Source organism: Spodoptera frugiperda, chromosome 24 (genome assembly GCF_023101765.2).
Source record: "Spodoptera frugiperda isolate SF20-4 chromosome 24, AGI-APGP_CSIRO_Sfru_2.0, whole genome shotgun sequence".
Classification (NCBI taxonomy): Eukaryota; Metazoa; Arthropoda; class Insecta; order Lepidoptera; family Noctuidae; genus Spodoptera; species Spodoptera frugiperda.
Window position 1 is genome coordinate 4,454,873 of NC_064235.1, and position 19,718 is coordinate 4,474,590.

The 19,718-nt window shown below is 38.1% G+C and overlaps 4 protein-coding genes across 5 annotated transcripts in view; 3 read left to right on the forward strand and 1 right to left on the reverse strand.

The window, feature by feature from the left end:
* Positions 1-19,718, forward strand: part of LOC118278735 (zinc finger protein 248-like) — a 37,984-nt gene that overhangs the window by 7,583 nt on the left and 10,683 nt on the right. The gene's annotated exons all lie outside the window — the stretch shown is intronic.
* On the forward strand, positions 3,361-8,118 carry LOC118278782 (uncharacterized). 2 transcript variants are annotated; one of them, XM_035598131.2, is made up of 4 exons: positions 3,430-3,502; positions 4,483-4,551; positions 6,490-6,623; positions 7,137-8,003. In XM_035598131.2, the coding sequence occupies exons 1-4, from the start codon at positions 3,463-3,465 to the stop codon at positions 7,308-7,310; spliced, it is 417 nt and encodes a 138-aa protein (XP_035454024.1). In that variant the 5' UTR covers positions 3,430-3,462; the 3' UTR covers positions 7,311-8,003. The 2 variants fall into 2 exon arrangements, with proteins under 2 accessions (XP_035454025.1, XP_035454024.1); XM_035598132.2 differs by lacking the exon at positions 4,483-4,551 and having other exon boundaries at positions 3,361-3,502; positions 7,137-8,118.
* On the reverse strand, positions 11,443-13,333 carry LOC118278852 (uncharacterized). The gene is made up of 3 exons (XM_035598245.2): positions 13,263-13,333; positions 12,195-12,319; positions 11,443-11,731 (listed from the first exon to the last, which is right to left on the reverse strand). Exons 1-3 carry the CDS (start codon positions 13,300-13,302, stop codon positions 11,570-11,572), a joined length of 327 nt encoding a protein of 108 aa, XP_035454138.2. The 5' UTR covers positions 13,303-13,333; the 3' UTR covers positions 11,443-11,569.
* On the forward strand, positions 16,218-18,967 carry LOC118278848 (uncharacterized). The gene is made up of 3 exons (XM_035598239.2): positions 16,218-16,293; positions 18,169-18,293; positions 18,712-18,967. Exons 1-3 carry the CDS (start codon positions 16,254-16,256, stop codon positions 18,874-18,876), a joined length of 330 nt encoding a protein of 109 aa, XP_035454132.2. The 5' UTR covers positions 16,218-16,253; the 3' UTR covers positions 18,877-18,967.

Sequence of the window (19,718 nt, forward strand, 5' to 3'; positions counted from 1 at the left end):
GAAACTCGGTATACAGACAGGGTATGAGCTTACTTTTAATCCTGTTATTAGAACTTATGACGGGATATTTACCATGTTTATTAATTTTGATGAGTTTCAGTTAATCCGTGATCATGGCGCTTGCAACAGTGCCGAAATATCGGAAACTCATCAAAATGAATAAACAAGGTAAATATCCCGTCATAAGTTCTAATAATAGTGTTAGTGACCATGTCAGTTTAAAAACTTATACTTTTAATCCAACAGAAACGCGGCCAAAGTCGCTGGCAGAAGCTATCTAACAATAAACCAATAAGAAATTACTTCAGTTACATAAATACTGCTATTTTTAGACATATAAACATTACGAGACTGCCTCGTTGGTCGAGTGGTCGCAAGTGCGACTGCCGAACAAGGGGTATCGGGTTCGATTCCCGGGTCGGGCAAAGTATTACTGGGCTTTTGTCGGATTATCGAAAAATATTTCACTCCCTATTACATGGGACTAAAAACACAAATGGTGAAAAGTGGGTGTACATTGTATAGCGGCATTATGTGCCGTAACGTGCACCTCTGCCTACCCCTTCGGGGATAAAAGGCGTGACGTTGTGTGTGTGTGTGTGTATAAACATTACGAAATACCGAAACAGTATAAACCATCTTCCCTACACTACGATTCCTGCCTACCCACTTTACACTCAAGTATATGCAAATAGTCTGAAAGCATGTCACTCGCTCGCCAGGATTATCTCAACGATACACACATTTCCTTTCATTGCTAACAAATATTGAAGAACACCATTACAGACTATATTTGTAATGGCAGGGTAGGTACATTTTCCAGAGCTGCGGACAACGTAAAAGGTTACCAGGGTTCCGGTTCAAAGCAGGAGTAGGAACGGTGTGGTGTCTAGTCAATAAGAGTCTGACACTCCCTCCCGCCTCATCCAAGGCTTGAGAAGTTATTGGATGATTATCCCTACTAAAAAAAGAACATAAAACTTTTAAACTGCGATATCAACTGAATGGAGGAAGCGTATTTCATGTAGTCACCATGTAGTATTTTAATATTTACCTGATACGATTATGCTACGTCGCTACGCCGTAGTAGTTTTCGTAGCATTTCATGGATTTTAGTACCTATGTATGTGAGTAGTTATAGTCAAAGTCAAATATTTTTTTCCAATTAAACCATTAAATAGGTAATTTTGAAATGTCGATAAATAAAGAAATAAATAATAGTCTGTCAGTCTGTCCGTCACTGAAGCTAGGTGCTCGTTTCAAAGTGCAGCTTCGAATGGAGAAGAACAAGCCTAAAACGCCATGGATCCTACTTTCTATATGTATATACCTCAACATATTATAAATGTGAAAGTTTGTAAGAATGTATACAGCGTGTAACAAAAGGACCATATAGGTACATCAAGAAGTGCTAAAGAATACAGGTTGAATAGAACCTCTGCACGAAGTTTCACCTTAAAATACGTTTAAAAAAAATGGTACCAAATGCTTGGTGTCGCATGGTTCTTTATTTTAAATCATACAAACGTGTCACAACACTACAGGGGCCACTCGCTAATTACGAAACATTTCTTCTGTAAATCTGATCGCCTAGTACCTACCTACCTTATTTTAATTCGCATGCAAAATAAAAAGTAAAATATATTGGAAGAATTCATAACTTCGTTCCATGAAAACATGAGTTTAAAAAACCCTTCCCGTATCGTTTGTTATGTCTAGAAACCGTGCACTTGATATGTATACCCCCTTTTTGTTACACCGTGTATAAGTAACTCATTCACACGAAAATTACTGAACATTTCTAGAAAAACATTGACTACTTTTTATCCTATTATAAACACGAAAAAAACCATTGGAAAAAGCTAGTAAAACATCAATCGGTTAACAGTAAACAGCATCCATCTTGAATAAATAATAATCTGTGGTAAAAAGGCGGCCATTTGCAAATTGAATTTTCAAAGTGTAAAAGTTTAATTGAAAGTTGTCCTATAAAAATGCTAAGTAATAGCGAGACGTGGTTTCCAATCAGTTGTTTTTGTAACGAGCTGCGAAAGAGGTGTTTATTTTTAACTTTTAAGTTTAAAGAAATATGATTATTATAAAACATCGACTGTTTTGGGAATAGAATTCACAGAAATGATTTTTTATTTATTTATTTATCTTAACATTAATACTTATCTATTTTTATAGGCACACCTAATACAATAAATGCAGTATAAAACTTAAAAATACAATAAACCAAAACAAGTACTGTAAGAACATAAAATAAACTTAACATTAACATTATTCCAATACATAAATAACTTTTCCAAATTATAGGTACCTATAATGTACCACAACCTCATATGTTACCCTTGTGAACTCGTTGATCATAGAATGGTACGGAGTGATACGGCCTCACAGAAAACCGACGTGAAACACAGCACTTGTAACGCCTCTGGTATTTCAAGTGTCCATGGGCGGCGGCGATTGCTTACCATCGGGTGATCCGTCTGCTCGTTTATCGGCTTATACTATAAAAAAAGAAACCAAAGAATAAATAGTTTCACTTAGACTAATTTAAACTTTTATTAACTTAGAATATGGTATCCATCTAACATAAGCCAGGCAGGCTGAAAGCTTATCCGGAGCTATGGACTACCTAGCGGGTTTACCAGGGTTCCGGCTCGAAAAGCAGGAGTAGGAATGGGGTGGTGTTTAGTCAGTAAGAGTCTGACACTCCTTCTCGCCTCGCTTAATGCGAGAGAAGTCATTGGATGATTTTCCCCCCTAAAAAAAATGTCCGTAACCTGTGTTACTACAGTACCTATAAAAACGAATTCCAAAACTTCGTTTTAGATCTTCTTTTATGAGACAAGCCTGCCACCACTGCAACTCCTGTAAGCTACGATCTACAGTAGATAAAACCATGCAAACACCGGAACACTGAAGTCCGGCCCGACCCAGGGACATGAATGACTGTCTTGGATCCCGCAACGAAACAAATCAGAAGATGTTATTAGAGGAGAAGAAAAAGAAAACAATAGTATCCACTTCCCTCGGTGAAATTAATGCGGGAGACAGCTGAGAGAAGCCCAGTCGCGAAGCACCACGGAAATTTTACCTAAAACTAAACACTAAATGGGTCAAATGCGTGAACTGTTATATTTGCTTCCAATAATAGGTATCGTTTTAGATCTATTACATTTAAAAACTTATAAGCTTTATCCGCCTCGCATCGAACAGAAATCTTCACACCAAACATACACGCTCTCAACCACTCGTCCTACGCAAAAACATGCCGTATTTTTGTCACGCAACGCCGACGCATTCAAACTAGGCAAACTTTAGTCAATATAAAAAGGGTTCCATGACAGATATCCGCCATTCTGCTAGTGACACCGCTACCAACGCCATCTCTCGACGCCTTGAGGAAATAGTCGATATTATAATTTGTTTCAACGTATTTTTTTTGTTGTAAAAATGTTCAAGATTACTGCTATCGTTTCATTATTGCTTATTGGTAAGTATTATTCTTTTATTAGATTGGTATCTGTTTACAAATCTATTTTTTGTTTCTTTTATATAATTATATATTTTTTTGTTATAGTTATAATAGGGATGATGACTGGGTCAAAAATAAATTATTACAACTTTTCAATACAATAAAATATTCAAAAATAATCACACTCTCATTCATAAATTTGATGAACTGCTTAATTTTCGATTTTTTCTAGCTAAATTTCTAGAAATAAGTCTGTTATTTGACGTAAAAATCTGATGACGTCATAATAGAGTATTTCATACTAAGTTTATAGAAAAGATCGTTTTAAACGTTTCGAAAAAGGTATTGAATTTGACTAGTAGGAAACTAGCCTATTTTACTTATGAATCTTTATAGTTTTTTTTTTCATTTTCTAAGAGATGCTCATAAGATTATCGACTCTACACGTGACTAGACAGTTAGTACGAGTTTGTTTTACGTTAAGTGAGATCGAAACTAGAGTGCGTTCGACGTTCTGATTGGTTGGTTCATACGCAACGGCCAATCAGAGTGCCAAACACGCTCTCGTTTCATTTTCTTTCAACGTAAAGCAACCCGCTCGAATATACCAACCAATCAGAACGCAGAACGCGCTCTCGTTTTTATTACTTTGAACGTAAAGCAAACTCATACTAAGGGTCCGAAAGACTGGCTATTTCTTCGGTCAGAAGATAAGCTTGTCATTCAACGTGGCAATGCATGCAGTTTTCTGGGAACGTTCCCCAGTGACAGCGATGCGGACGAGTACTTCGACGCCTAAAGGAGAGAATTTTTATTTTACTTTATTTTCTCTGTTTTAGTTTTAAATTATAGTAAGTTATATATATTTATTTATTACATATTTCATGTATATTTCTATAGTAAGTCTTATGTTTTAATTCATGTTTCTTGTCATACATGCTACTAAAACTTAGATATTTTTTTTATCGTATAGCTAATATATAATTTTAATTTGCTAGCGACTTGGTCGCAGGCTGACTCTAAGCGTCATAAGAAAGAGGCCACGGCATCATCCGATTTCCCCTCAGGTCAGTCGACAGCATGGATCGAACAGGGAATGTCTGTGTTATAAATAGTCACTCGTATACTCGATTTGTCATAATCTCTATATATAAAAATCAATTGCTGTTCGTTAGTCTCGCTAAAACTAAAACTCGAGAACGGCTGGACCGATTTGGTCAATGTTGGTGTTGACTGCACGGTTGGTGCGGTGGCTGGGCAACTGGCTGCCACGCAAGGTGTAGCGGGTTCGATTCCCGCACGTAGCATTTTTTTGTGTGATCCCCAAATTGTTGTTTTGGGTCTGGGTGTCATGTCTACCTATGTGAACTTGTACAGCTACGTGTTTGAAAACGCACCTACGATACAGAAAAAAATCCTAGTGTGGGGCAACGTTTAAATAAATAAAAATAAAAAAAGAAATTATTTGTGAAAATCCAAGGAAGGTTTTGTAAGCTTAAATCTTTAAAACTACACAACGGATTTTGATGCAGTTTTTTTAATAGATAGAGTGATTCAAGAGGAAGGTTTATATGTATAATACAGGCATCATATATCAACGACCCGCCCCAGCTTCGCATGGTGCATCCAAGCGAAGCTGGGGCAGCTCGCTAGTTAAGTAACAAAACTTTGTTTTATCATTATGACAAGTCAAGGGTATGAGTAAAACTTCAATGCTTAGGATAGTAGGTATAATAATTATGTTACTTAGGATACTGATGTTATGTGTCATGTTAGATGAAACTTAGAGTTGCTGTTAATGTTTAGAAGTAGGTGTAGTATCGGGAAATGTGTGTCTAATTGTGTAGATGACGTAATAAAATTATTTGTTTTTTTGTATTTTATGTAAGCAGATGTATCACCTGATGGTAAGCAATCGCCGCTGCCCGTGGCCATTTGAAAGAGGCGTTACAAGTGCGTTGCCGGCTTTTTGGGGGTTAGGAATTTAAGGGTTGTTGTTCGGGAATCGGGGATGGGGAAGATTGGGAAGGGGGGAATTGGGCCTCCGGTAACCTCACTCACACAACGTAACACAACGCAAGCGTTGTTTCACGTCGGTTTTCTATGAGGCCGTGGTATCACTCCGGTCGAGCCGGCCCTGCAGTGCCGAAGCATGGCTCTCCCACACTTAATGTAAATAGTGTACATAAACTAGTTGTTTCGGTGGTGTATATAAAATTAATAATTGAATGTTCGTTACCGTGCATCCACACCATAGTTACTAAATTAATTATTATATGTTATCGGCTTACTCACGTAACTGTTTGACGAGGAACTCGACTAGTTTCAAGCCATGCTAGAGGCTCATATTCATGAGCAGCATTCCGCGACACACGACGCGGCGATTGTCGCTCTGCTACTGCTTGAAACTAGTCGAGTTCCTCGTCAAACAGTTACGTGAGTAAGCCGATAACATAATAATTAATTTAGTATGTCTCACGAAAGTTATAATAAAACTATAGTTACTGTTTGTAGATCAACGTTTCATAGTTGTAAATGCGACTACTGGTGTCTTGGGTTCGATTCCCTGATCGGCCAAAGCATTGCTGGGCTATTTTCCATTTTATGAAAATCTTCCAGTAGTAGCACGGATTCTGGAATTCTGTCCAGTATATGACAAAAGGCTCACCCCGTGTTACATGGGACTTATAACACAAATAGTGGTACATTGTATAGCGGCATTACAGTACTCTCAACGGATCTTGGCAGGTCTGAACTACGTGCAGAAGGCTGCGCAATAAGTATTTTTTAGAACCAAATGGTGGCGTGAGGCGAGGTGCGGGGGCGGCGATCTAGGCTAGAGATCGACCATTTCTAAATACAATTGACCCTTTACACTTATTGCGCAGCCTTCTGCACGTAGTTCAGACCTGCCAAGATCCGTTGAGAGTACTGTACGTGCCGTAATGTGCACCTCTGCCTACCCCTTCGGGGATAGAAGCCGTGACGTTGCGTTAACCTTGCAGGCAGCACACTCTGGGCAGCCAGTCTATCATGTGACTCGTGCGGCAGTGAGTGTGCATCTGCGTGCGGCACCAGACACTTCAGGTCCTGCTGCTTCAACTATCTTCGGAAGAAACGGGGACCTGACACCGTGAAGGTAAGGGGGGGAGTAGTAGCAGAAGAAGAGAGTAGTAGAAGGCAGGTTATAGGTACTTGTCTTACCGGCATCGATTAACGAGTAACGAGTAGAACTAGAAACGAGTTAGCGAGTCGCGGGGAGCGAGTGCGATATTTGTGTTGCTCGGCTCGGCCCGGGAGTGTGCGAGTGTTTTTTATGAAACAATCTTACTTGCCGGTAACCGAGCAGACGGATCACCTGATGGTAAGCAATCACCGCTGCCCATGGACACTTGAAACACCAAAGGCGTTGCCGGCCTTTTGGGGGTTAGGAATTTAAGGGTTGTTGGGAAAATTGGGAAGGGAGGTAATTGAGCCTCTGGTAACCTCACTCACACAACGAAACACAACGCAAGCGTTGTTTCACGTCGGTTTTCTGTGAGGCCGTGGTATCACTCCGGTCTAGCCAGCCCATTCGTGCTGAAGCATGACTCTCCCACACATCTGATACAAATGACTACCGCTTCATATTATTTTATTTCATTTTTCCCAGTTTTTGGCACCAAATCAAGAAAATATGAAGGAAACGCAGCCTCGATCCAAACTACCAATGTTTGTGGTTGAAAACATCCCAGTACCAGAACAATGGATCTCCAACCTGCTCTCTAACGAGAACCATCCTTACTCAATAGAAGATATGGTCGAAAATCGAATGTACGACGCTTAAATATTTAATTCTCTAAAAACTGCAATACCGTTTGAAAATACTTTTTTTATATATTTTTCTTGTTGGATTCTGGCTGTTTTGTGCAAATATCTACTTTATTTCATGAGCTATTTGATTTATTTTTGAATGACACTGATTTATTTGACAGATATTTGAATTAGTTTTCTCGTTGCCCCAATAGATGGCGTAATGTTATCGTGTTTTTATTCATTTATTATAATCTTTTAATCGAAATAAAATACTCTAATATTTAAAAAATATAATCCCATTAATAAATCTAATTGGAAACGCGTTCCCTTATTATTAGATGTTGGTTAACCTATAATTGGCGACTGTACAAGTCCAAATCTGATATGTATTTACTGCACTTAATATTCTTTATACAGAAGCTTTTGGTAAACCTTTATTAATAAATAAATAAAAGAAATAAGTAAGCCATGTCACTAAAGAAATTACGACACTAAACTTCATATTTTGCTTTAAATTGTCAATAGTACGATATTAAAAAAAAGATATTTTAAAACCTCTTTTTTGGGCCCCCTTTCTCATAACTTTGATGAGGACAATTTCTTCAACGTTTTAAGTTAGTTTTTATATAATTTCCTAATTTTTTTGTGTCTTTATATAACATTAAAATTTTTGAGCAGTCAATATTTTAGCCTTACGTATTATTATAATTTTTTTTCTGGTATTTTTTATAATATTATTCTTTATTTGTTGAAAAATATATTCAAATGTATTTTCAAACTCCTGTCAATTTATAAAAAAAAATATGATTTACTTAAAACAAACGTATCATAAATAAAATTGTTACTTTAAGTTTTAAATTAGTTATAAATATTATAGTTTAAAAAACAATGTATCTTTAAAAAACATAAATTTTATGTCTACAACGGCTGGATAAATAGACATAAAATTTAATGGAAATTTATGTAAAATGGGGATATATTAATATAAAATATTACTATCCAGATTTTGATCGTTTCATTTTCAACAAACACCGAAATATTTTTGGTATTTCTGTTCAGAATATAATGAAGTTATAGATTAATTATTAATTATGTGTGAAGTCCTGCATAATAATAAAAACGAAAATAAAAAAAAAAACGATGAAAAAGTATTTATAATAATTTATAGTATCTTTCACGAAAAAAATCGACTAGTTTCAAGATAACTAGCACATATTCATGAGCAGTATTCTGCGACACACAACGCGGCGACTGTTGCGTTGGTACTGGATATATGAGTCTCTAGTATAGCTTGCAACTAGTCGAGTTCCTCGTCAAATATTTACGTGAGTAAGGCGATAACATAATAATTATTAATCTCACGAATGATATAATTAGTATTTGTAATAGTTAAGAAAAGAATAGCTTTTTCGCTCTTAATAATAACACATCAGAATGTATTTTCGATATTAATCCATATATCCTATAGGTATTTCTAGAGCCTGATCTGGTTTTCTAGAGCCGACTGATTTCAAAAGATATGGCTTTGTTACAAAGCGTACAATTTAGTATAACAATAGCTACTGTCTCTGTACTAAATCTATCTCTGTTTTCTTACCTGTATACTGAATATCTTAGCTGACTGAACATGTGTACTTCTACCTTTCCCTTGAACTTTAACAGGAATAAATATGTTAAGTATTGTAAAACGTAACGCGTTTTACAATACTTAACATAAAGCTTAAAATTCCTAACATACAATATGTTTAAATTTTGATTAAACTAAATTATACAAGGACAACACTATTACTACGTAGTTGCTACGCCATCGCTACACCGTTGCTACGGCGTAGCCTCGTAGCAGAATCGTAGTAACTACTATGCTAATGGGGCCTACTGTATTTTTGCCCACCGAAACACATGAAAATATTTTGATTTTTTGTATTGAACCGCAAATGTTAACTGCTCGGCCAAACAGATATATATGTGCTGGGTATATCATATAGATAAATGTGATGGTATACTCCATAAATGTGATGGTATACCCATCACATTTAAGGAGGAAGCGTCAGACTCTTACTGACTAAAAACCACCCCGTTCCTACTCCTGCTTTTCGAGCCGGAGCCCCAGTAAACCCGTCACATAGAGCCTACGATAATATCTTAGCATACTTGTAATTATAAAAAAAGAAATTCTTATTCGTGAATAACAAATGATGTCCCCTGATAACATAAAGGTTAACAAAGGTATTTCATTAGGCAGAGCTTAAACCTCTTAGAAAAGCATAAATAAAATAAATGTGATGGTATACCCATCACATTTATCTATATAAAAAAGTAATATATTTAGTCATTTAGCGCCATCTATACTTATTCAAGTGTTTCACTTCGTACCAGGTTTTCATTATGAAATGGGTCTATACAATGTGATTAGGGGTGGGACTTCTAACCCGTTAAGGCTGAGTACTACATCTTATTTTATCGACAAAAAATAATAATATGGGGGGTTGAACGTCCAGTTGCAATATTGAAAAATAGCTATAATTTTTTGGTAAAAATATTTCAGAAATGATTTTTTTTTCTCACCAAAACATTATCAAACATATGAAAAAAGTAATGAATTAGTTAGCCAAGGTTATTAGCTACCATTTGTCGTTTTTTTTTGTTTCTACGACGCATACAACCTTTGATATCCAAAAAAGTCAAAAAAATATTAAAAAAGCCATAATTTTTAGGGGGAGGGGATTCGACCCCTTCGACCCCCGACTTTTGTCGATAAAATTAGATGTAGAACTCAGCCTTAACGGGTTAGAAGTCTCGCCCCTATCACATTGTATAATTAGATCTATGTAAGCCATTACTGCATATACCGAGAATTCGAAAAAACTTGGGTAAACATTCACCAATAGCTAGACTTACTTTGCAATATAACAGAATGTCAGAATCGTGTGATGATATCGATATCTTCCACAACTCTCTCCGAAAGTTTAGAAAAATAATTGCATGTAGTTTGGATTCCTGAATGTTGACGCATCGAAAATTATTACAAATATGTAACCGTTAATGTGCATCGGGTGTGATTGTTTTTAATTATTGATTATTTTTAATTGATTATTTGCTTATTATGTATTAGATTATTCTATTATTATTATATAATTTGATTTCAGACATTGTGATGTGTTTGAGTTGATTATTTTTTTTTGTTTCATTGTGCTTGAATTTGTCCGATTATGTTTTATTTGATGTTTGCCATATTTTACATTTTTTTTTTGTTCTATGTATGTTGTATATTTTAGTTTATGACATTGTGTATTATTTTATATTTTTTTTACATGATGTGGCCTCCTATAATTGAGGAAGCACATAGTTTTAATATTGATTGTATTGTTATTCGTGTTTTCAATGTGTATTCCTTGTTGGAGACCCTTATTAAGTAAATAAATAAATAAATGTTTAGTACTGTAGTGGTTGGCTGGGATACTCACTGCTAATCTTACAACAAAATTTTGAATCTTCAGCTGATTGAGCTTATATTTTGTGTAGTTTGGCCACCAGAAATTAATGTGCTATGTAGCTATACTACTAAAATGTAATAGCTAAGCTGTGAAACTATGTGATCGGTTTCACTGATACTAAGCTATGTAGCTGTGCGAGGAAGATGTATCGATAGTAGGGAAGCCATCCATCCATAGCACGCATCTTTCCAGATAAAAAGCGTAGCTGAGTCCGTTTCCGCCAGCACTAAGCTATGTGTACCAATGAATATGATTGTGTGGAAGCCAAACGCATCCACAGCAACGTAGCGTCACATATATCTGGTGGAAAAGCGCCCTATTAAGGTAATTTCGTTTCACCAGACATTCTTGGCCAAAAACTGGGAGAGCCATGCTTCGGCACGAATGGGCCGGCTCGACCGAAGTGATACCACGGCCGAGCAGAAAACCGACGTGAAACAACGCTTGCGTTGTGTTTCGTTGTGTGAGTGAGGTTACCGGAGGCCCAATTCTCCCCTTTCCAATCTTCCCAATCTCCGATTCCCCAACAACCCTTAAATTCCTAACCCCCAAAAAGCCGGCAACGCACTTGTAACGCCTCTGGTGTTTCAAGTGTCCATGGGCGGCGGCGATTGCTTACCATCAGGTGATGCTCGTTTACTGCGGCGTGTTTCATTAAAAAAAAAACAATTGTTTATACGAGTTTAAACTTTATTTCTTTGAAAATAAATATCAGAATTACAAAACGTTAAACTATGATACATAATAAGTATACATTAAATAAATCAGTCATTGAAGTTTTCCAGTTTACATAAATCTAATCTAATTGATTTTCGACTAAATTATCAGTGGTATAGGGTTGGTATTCGCTTGGCAAGACGTTGCTGATCAGCCGTTCTGATAAGGGAGCATCTTCGATGAGGAAAACTGGGAAATCTGAATTTTCTTGGCTCTTCACATTTTCTATGAGTTGGTGAACCTAGAAATTAAAAAGGAAACATTAATTCTTTGACAAACCCTCGATGAGTAAATGTGGGAGAGCCATGCTTCGGCACGAATGGGCCGGCTCGACCGGAGTGATACCACGGCCTCACAGGAAACCGACGTGAGGCAACGCTTGCGTTTTGTTTCGTTGTGTGATTGAGGTTACCAGTGGCCCAATTATCTATTCCTCTTCCCAATCCTCGATTTCCCAACAAACCTAAAATTCCTAACCCCCAAAAGACAGCAATGTACTTGTAACGCCTCTGGCGATTCGGGTGTCCATGGGCGGCGGTGATTGCTTACTATCAGGTGATACGTCTACTCATTTACCGGCTTATATAGTAAAAAAACAGTAGTCATTTAAGAACCATGCAAAATGCAAATAATTATCATTGTAAACATCCCAATATCCAATAAAAAAAAATAAGCTTGTGGTATCTACACAGGGACATAGTTACCTGTACGGCATGTGGCGCCCTCTTGCGGCGCAGATAGTTGAAGCAGCACGCGCGGAAGCGGCGCGTGCCGCACGACGCGCTGCACTCGCGCCCGCACGAATCGCACGACGACCACACGCCGCTCACTGGGACAGAAACACAATAACTTATTTATTGTATTGTATTAATAACACAAGATAATCATCCTATGGCGAGGCGAGAGAGATTGTCAGACTGTTACTGAGTAAACACCACCCCTACTCCCGCATAGAACCAGCGTTCCGACAACCCGTTAAGTTGTCCACAGCTGGATACACAATATGCTGATATTCATACATTGTAATAGTAGTATAATAGGCATGTTTCCTACTAGTCAAATTCAATACATTTTTTCGTAACGTCAAAAGCGATATTTTCTATGAACTTTGTATGAAATACTCTATTATGACGTTATCAGATTTTTACAAGTAGCAGACTTATTTCTAGAAATTTAGCTACAAAAAATCGAAAATTAAGTAGTTCATATAATTTATGAATGAGAGTGTGATTATTTTTGGATATTTTATTGTATTGAAAAGTTGTAATAATTTATTTTTGACCCAGTCATCATTCCTATTATCTGTCTGCCTCGTTGGCCGAGCGGTTGCAAGTGCGTCTGGCTTTAATGCTCGTCGGGCGAAGGGGCATTTTTCGGGTTTTCGAAAATTTCTCAGTAGTAGCACAGAGTCTGGAAATGTGCCCGGTATATGGTAAGAGGCTCACCACCTATTACACGGGACTTACAACATAAATTGTGAAATGTGGGTGTAAATTGGCATTATGTGCCATAATGGGCACCTCTGCCTACCCCTTCGAGCTTCGGGGGACTTCCAGCTAGTGCGGACGCGAAATGTGAGAACTTTTCGCCGGTGCGGGACATGACAGGACATTATAGTATTGGCAGGCTCAATAAGTAAGGCCTCTGGTGTTTCAAGTGTACATGAGCGGCGGCGATTGCTTACCATCAGCTGATACATCTGATCGATTACGGCGTGCGGCGTGTTTCATAAAAAAAGCGAAGGGAAAGATTAATCTATGATTTAAACTTACCAACGAACATTAAACACAAAACGACAAACATTTTAAACATGTTTTTTTTCACGGAACACACGACTGAAGCCGAGGCTAAGAATCGAATGAGTCCCAATACATTGCCTCCTCATTTTATATGATATATTCTATTTACTTAACACAGTGTAGGCGAGTAAAGACAAACCTTTTTAGATCATACTGTACTTATTTGTGTTCCAATATTTGCTCGTGTACTTCGGTAGGTACTTTTGTAAGTGAAATAAATGCCAATCGTATTTTAGAGTAATGAATAGTGTCTGTCAATAAGTATTGAATATGTCTAGATTTTCAGTTTTTTGTTTTTTGTCTGGCCATGGCATAATAGAAAAGTCAAAATCAAATCAAATATTTATTTTTACTAGTGGTCGCCTAGTGGTCGAAATTCGACCATTTACGATTTAATTGACAATACCACTTAACATACATTCAAGGATAATTTTTATTTAACTCAAACAAATTCTGTTATAAAACTCTATTCATATAAGACGTGAGAATATAATCGCAATGTCTGTTAATTTTGACGTTTTGTCAAATACGATCAGATACTAGGCATGGTAGTGTGTGTAATGCTGTATTTATTGATTTAATGTACTTTATAAGCATTATTTTTGATAAATATTAGCGTTCTGCACTTCTCCTACACAAACTATAAGTGTACCAAATTTTATGCTCCTAGGTTCGCGCAATTTTCGTAAAAAGGGGTATAAAGTTTTTGCATCACGTATTAATATATAGATTAATCCTAAATTAGGCACTTTTGTCAGCTTGTCTGCCAGTGAAGCTAGGCGCTAGCGTGAGCCTACTCAGCACACCACTTTCACAGGCCGCCACTCGACCAACGAGGCAGTCGGCGTTTAAATTGGTCATCATTCTTAATTTACAATAAGAATAAGAAATTAACGAACTTCACAATCATTATGGTCTTATACTACAATGTGATAGGGGCGAGACTTCTAACCCGTTAAGGCTGAGATCTACATCTAATTTTATCGACAAAAAAAATAATATGGGGGTTGAACCCCTAATTGAAAATATTGAAAAATAGTGATTTTTTCGGTAAAAATAATTCACAAATGATTTTTTTTTCTCACCAAAACATTATCAAACATATGAAAAAAGTAATGAATTAGTTAGCCAAGGTTATTAGCTACCGTTTGTTGTTTTTTTTTTGTTTCTACGACGCATACAACCTTTGATATCAAAAAAAGTAAAAAAAATATTAAAATAGCCATAACTTTTAGGGGGAGGGGATTCGACCACTTCGACCCCCGACTTTTGTCGATAAAATTAGGTGTAGAACTCAGCCTTAACGGGTTAGAAGTCTCGCCCCTATCACATTGTATATCACAATAATTTGTTTAATTTTGGTGTTGTCATCAAGTGTATCGGTAGCCCCCAAACTAGGATAATCCTGTATCTTGGGGACTTGAGTTGAGACATCTTGAGTACATTATTAGGTAGGACTATTGAGTGAATCTAAATAATAGCAAAATTGATAGATATTAAAAGATAAACTAAGTTGAGTTGTACAGCAATATGTAGCATACTAAGTAAGAGCCTGAAAATTAAATAGTACATGGTGCAAAGTTCTTGAATCACAAAATAAAAATGTTAAAATTTTCCAAATCTTAAAGTAAGACAAAATCACAAAATAAGGTATGGCAAGGACTATATGTATAAGTGATTGAATCACATATTTGACTGCACGGTTGGTGCGGTGGCTGGGCAACTGGCTGCCGAGCAACGGGTAGCGGGTTCGATTCCCGCACGGAGCAACACTTTGTGTGATCCACAAATTGTTGTTTATAGAAAATAGGTGCATAGAATTCTTTAGAAACCACTGGCAGATAAATATTTTTTATATGAAATGAGCAGACGTATTACCCGATGGTAAGCAATCGCCGTCACCCATGGACATTTGAAACACCAGAGGCGTTGCAAGTGCGTTGCCGTTTTACATGTCTACCAATACCCATTAAACTCGTGCGTGATCCTGCGTTCTGTGTACATTATGAATGACTCAGTAGCAGCGGTGGCTCCGAGGATGTCCAGTGAGGGCAGCGAGTCTGACGTCAGCTGGCGTCGAGTCATGTTTGAAAACATCTTATTGTAGACATCTTGGCGACAGACCGACAGTCATGTTATTCATTAGCTTCTGTCAGTGGCTTCGCTCGCGTTCCCGTGGAATAATTTATGAATATACTATATTTTTATAATAACTATCTTGAGACCTAGGTACTAAATTAACTGAAAATCACGGTTTTCTCCCGTACATTAACGGAGACAAGCTCTGAAGAGAGGGACTCTTTATCATGAGTAGCGTGCGCAGACGCGGCGACGTCGCTGTGTTTTTTTATGTAATTTATTATCACGATATTTATTATAAAAAGATAGTCATATTATTCATAACTAGTTTTTGCCAGCGACTTCGCCCGGATAAAAAGTATCCCATATCACTCAAGTCAGCTCATACATTGTTTTTGTACCAAATTTCATTAAAATCTGTTCAGTAGTTGCAACGTGATTGTCGGACAAACATCCAAACTTTCACATTTGTAATATTAGTGTGAACATCAAGTTTTTTGGGTCGGGTAGCATGTGTTTTGAAGATTTTTTTTTCATTTGACAATTCAACGCCTCCATTGTTTTTATAATAACTGAAAAAATCACGGTTTACTCACGTACATTAATGGACAAAAGCTCTACTAGTTTCGAGTCACAGAGGGACTCTTCATCATGAGCAGCGTGCGCAGACGTGCAGCAGTCACAGTTGCGACCACTCGATCAACGAGGTTGTCTAGACATAAACTATTCTAGACTTAAAAGCTACATCTATCGCCTACTTACAATAATACTAAGTAAACTATACACTGATATAAAAAGCGGAGACTGTCTCCACAGCGGCAGTGTATCATCGCCTGTAGAAACACCAAGAGTAATAAAATATTCATATTGTTAATAATAAGAAAAATGTTCAAGTTAACTGCAATTCTGGCTTTAGTGTTTATTGGTAAATATTCCTACTCATCATCATCATCATCATCAGCCGAGAGACGTCCACTGCTGAACAAAGGCCTCCCCCTTGGTCCTCCACGTAGAACGACAAGCCGCCACCTGCATCCACTGGCTCCCCGCCACTCTGACGATGTCGTCGGTCCACCTAGTGGGAGGTCTGCCCACGCTGCGTCTTCCGGTCCGCGGTCGCCACTCAGTCACCTTCCTGGCCCAGCGGCCATCAGTCCTCCGAGCGACGTGGCCTGCCCATTGCCACTTCAGCCTGCATATTTTGAGAGCTATGTCTGTAACTCTTGTTCTTTGGCGAATTTCCATATTTCGGATTTTGTCGCGCAAAGATACTCCGAGCATAGCTCTCTCCATCGCGCGCTGGGCGACTCTGAGCCTTTCTAAAAGGCCAGCAGTTAGGGACCATGTCTCGGTACCGTACGTCATCACTGGCAACACACACTGGTTGTACATCCTGGTCTTCAGACACTGCGGGATTTTTGACGAGAAGACTTCATGCAACTTCCCAAATGCTGCCCATCCGAGTTGGATTCTTCGAGCGACCTCTTTCTCGAAGTTGGACCTACCTAGCTGGATGATCTGACCCAGGTATGTGTAGTGGTCTACAACTTCGAGTATATCGTTCCCAACGACAACCGGTATAGGTGCAACATGGACATTTGACATGATTTTCGTCTTGTCCATGTTCATTTTAAGGCCCACCTGTTGGGAAACGGTATTGAGGTCGCTGAGCATGGTGTTCAGCTCTTCCAGCGACTCTGCCATTACGACTATGTCATCGGCGAAACGGAGATGAGTGATGTATTCGCCATTAATGTTGATGCCGCGTCCGCTCCAGTCCAAGAGCTTAAAAACGTCCTCCAGTGCGTTCGTGAACAGTTTCGGAGATATAACGTCTCCCTGTCTCACGCCCTTCCGCAACTGGATTGGCCTCGTAGTCTCTTCCTGGAATCGGATGCGCATGGTGGCGTTGTTATACAAACACTTCAAATAATTAAATTATTATAATTATAATTAAAATTAATAATTAAAAATTCCTACTAATATATTACTTTTAGACTTTTAGACTGCCTCGTTGGTCGAGTGGTCGCAAGTGCGACTGCCGGATAAGGGGTCTCGGGTGCGATTCCCGGGTCGGGTAAAGTATTGCTGGGGTGTTTTCGGTTTTTCGAAAATTTCTCAGTAGTAGCACGGAGTCTGGAATTGTGTCCAGTATAATTGGAAATAGGCTCACCACCTATAACATGGGACTTATAACACAAATGGTGAAAAGTGGGTGTACATTGTATAGCGGCATTACGTGTCGCAATTAGCACCTTTGTCTACCCCTCCGGGGATTAAAGGCGTGACGATATGATAAAACCAAAACTACCATGTTTAATAAAGAATAACTCTGAACGGACTAAGATTTGGAACTTAGCGCCATAGTAACTTTTATTCAGCTCAAAATTACCTATCTAATGATGTAACACACATAGCTATTGGAAGGTGGGACCAAAATATGCATCCTCCTTTACCTGGTAATCTAGTATCTTGCATGGAGATGTGAGAAGAGGCTTTTGCTTAGGCTTATTGATGCCGATTGATTGATTTGTCGGTATTTATTTATGTGATGTATGTGGGTAAACACCTATTATTTGCCTTGCGCAGTATTACGAGCATGTGGGTAGCTGGTAATACTGGACCATTGTATATAAAGGTGTGTCAGTCCTAATATAGCTGTAAACGGTGACTAGCAGTTTTATTTCAATCACTATTAGATACCCTGAGTTCCCAACGATTCCCCAAATATCTCAGTGGCGACGAGGATACACGAATTATTTATATTTATACGTACTTATCCATTGTGTTTATGTCCCAGTGAGCGGCGTGTGGTCGTCGTGCGACTCGTGCGGGCGCGAGTGCAGCGCGTCGTGCGGCACGCGCCGCTTCCGCGCGTGCTGCTTCAACTATCTGCGCCGGAAGAGGGCGCCACATGCCGTACAGGTAACTTTTTTTAATGAAACCAGCGTGAAAAAACGCTCTCAGAAAAAAATCTCCCCAATCCCCTGTTCCCCAACAACCCTTAAATTCCTAACACACGCACTTGTAACGCCTCTGGTATTTCGGGAGTCCATGGGCGGCGGCGATTGCTTACCATCAGGTGATCCATCTTTTGTTTTTTATGTAACACGCCGACGACGTTTTTTGTTTAAACGAGTAGACGCCGGCCGACGACCTTGCCGGCTTTTTGGGAGTTAGGAATTTAAGGGTTGTTGTTCGGGAATCGGGGATTGGGAAGATTGGGAAGGGTGGAATTGGGCCTCCGATAACCTCACTCACACAACGAAACTGCTCGTTTACCGGCTTATACCATAAAAAAGAGAGAGAAATGCACAAATAAACGTATTTTTTTATATTTCAGCTCCATTACCGACCTGAAGACATGAAGGATAGCAGGCCGAAGATAGATCTGCCCCTACTCATTGTACAGGAGGACCCAAATACCGACCTATGGATGAACAACGTGCTGTCAAGTGAATATCCACCCTATACCTTAGAAGACATGTTTGAAAATCGCCTGGATTGAACTCTGACACATGTTTTTTTTAAGAAATTTGGCTGTTTTATTAATTATTATGACTATATTATGTACTAGCGACCCGCCCCAGCTTTGCATGGTGCAATGGTGACATATTATGTATTATACATATAAACCTTCCTCTTGAATCACTCTATCTATTAAAAAATCCGCACCAAAATTCGTTGCATAGTTTTAAAGATTTAAGCATACGACATACAGAAAGCGACTTTGTTTTATACTATGTAATGGTTTTAAAATTTAGTTATTTTTGTACCTAAATATTAATAATGCATTTAAACTTATTATATTTCTGTTTTTGTTTTAATAAAGCTAATAAAGGACTAATCAAGTAAAATATAAATGACAATTTTCATTTTAAATGGTTTTCACAAACAAAACAATAAATTACGTCGTCACGGCTTTGATCCCCGAAGGCAGAGGTGCACATTAAGACACTAATACGTGCTACGAAAATTACTACGGCGTAGCGTTGTAGCAGAATCGTAGTAACTTAATAACTAAATGCTACGTTACATATAATGGTTTTATTTAGTAGACGGGTAGGAAAAGCCAAACAATTTTATTTTTTCAATATTAAAATATTCACCAAAATTTTTAAATCGATACGTAAAAGAAACACTCTGTGCACGCGTAGTTGAAGGAAGGCAACGTTGCAATTTATTGCTTATTTTTCTATGCTGATATTTTTATTTTAATCTATTAATGATATAGATTAACGAGTTTAAAGGAACGCCCTCTGTTAGTTAACATACTGTATGATAAAAAATGGGGGTGGACTGTGGAAGGCAGTGGACAGTTCGGGTCTGATTGCATGATGACGCAATTTT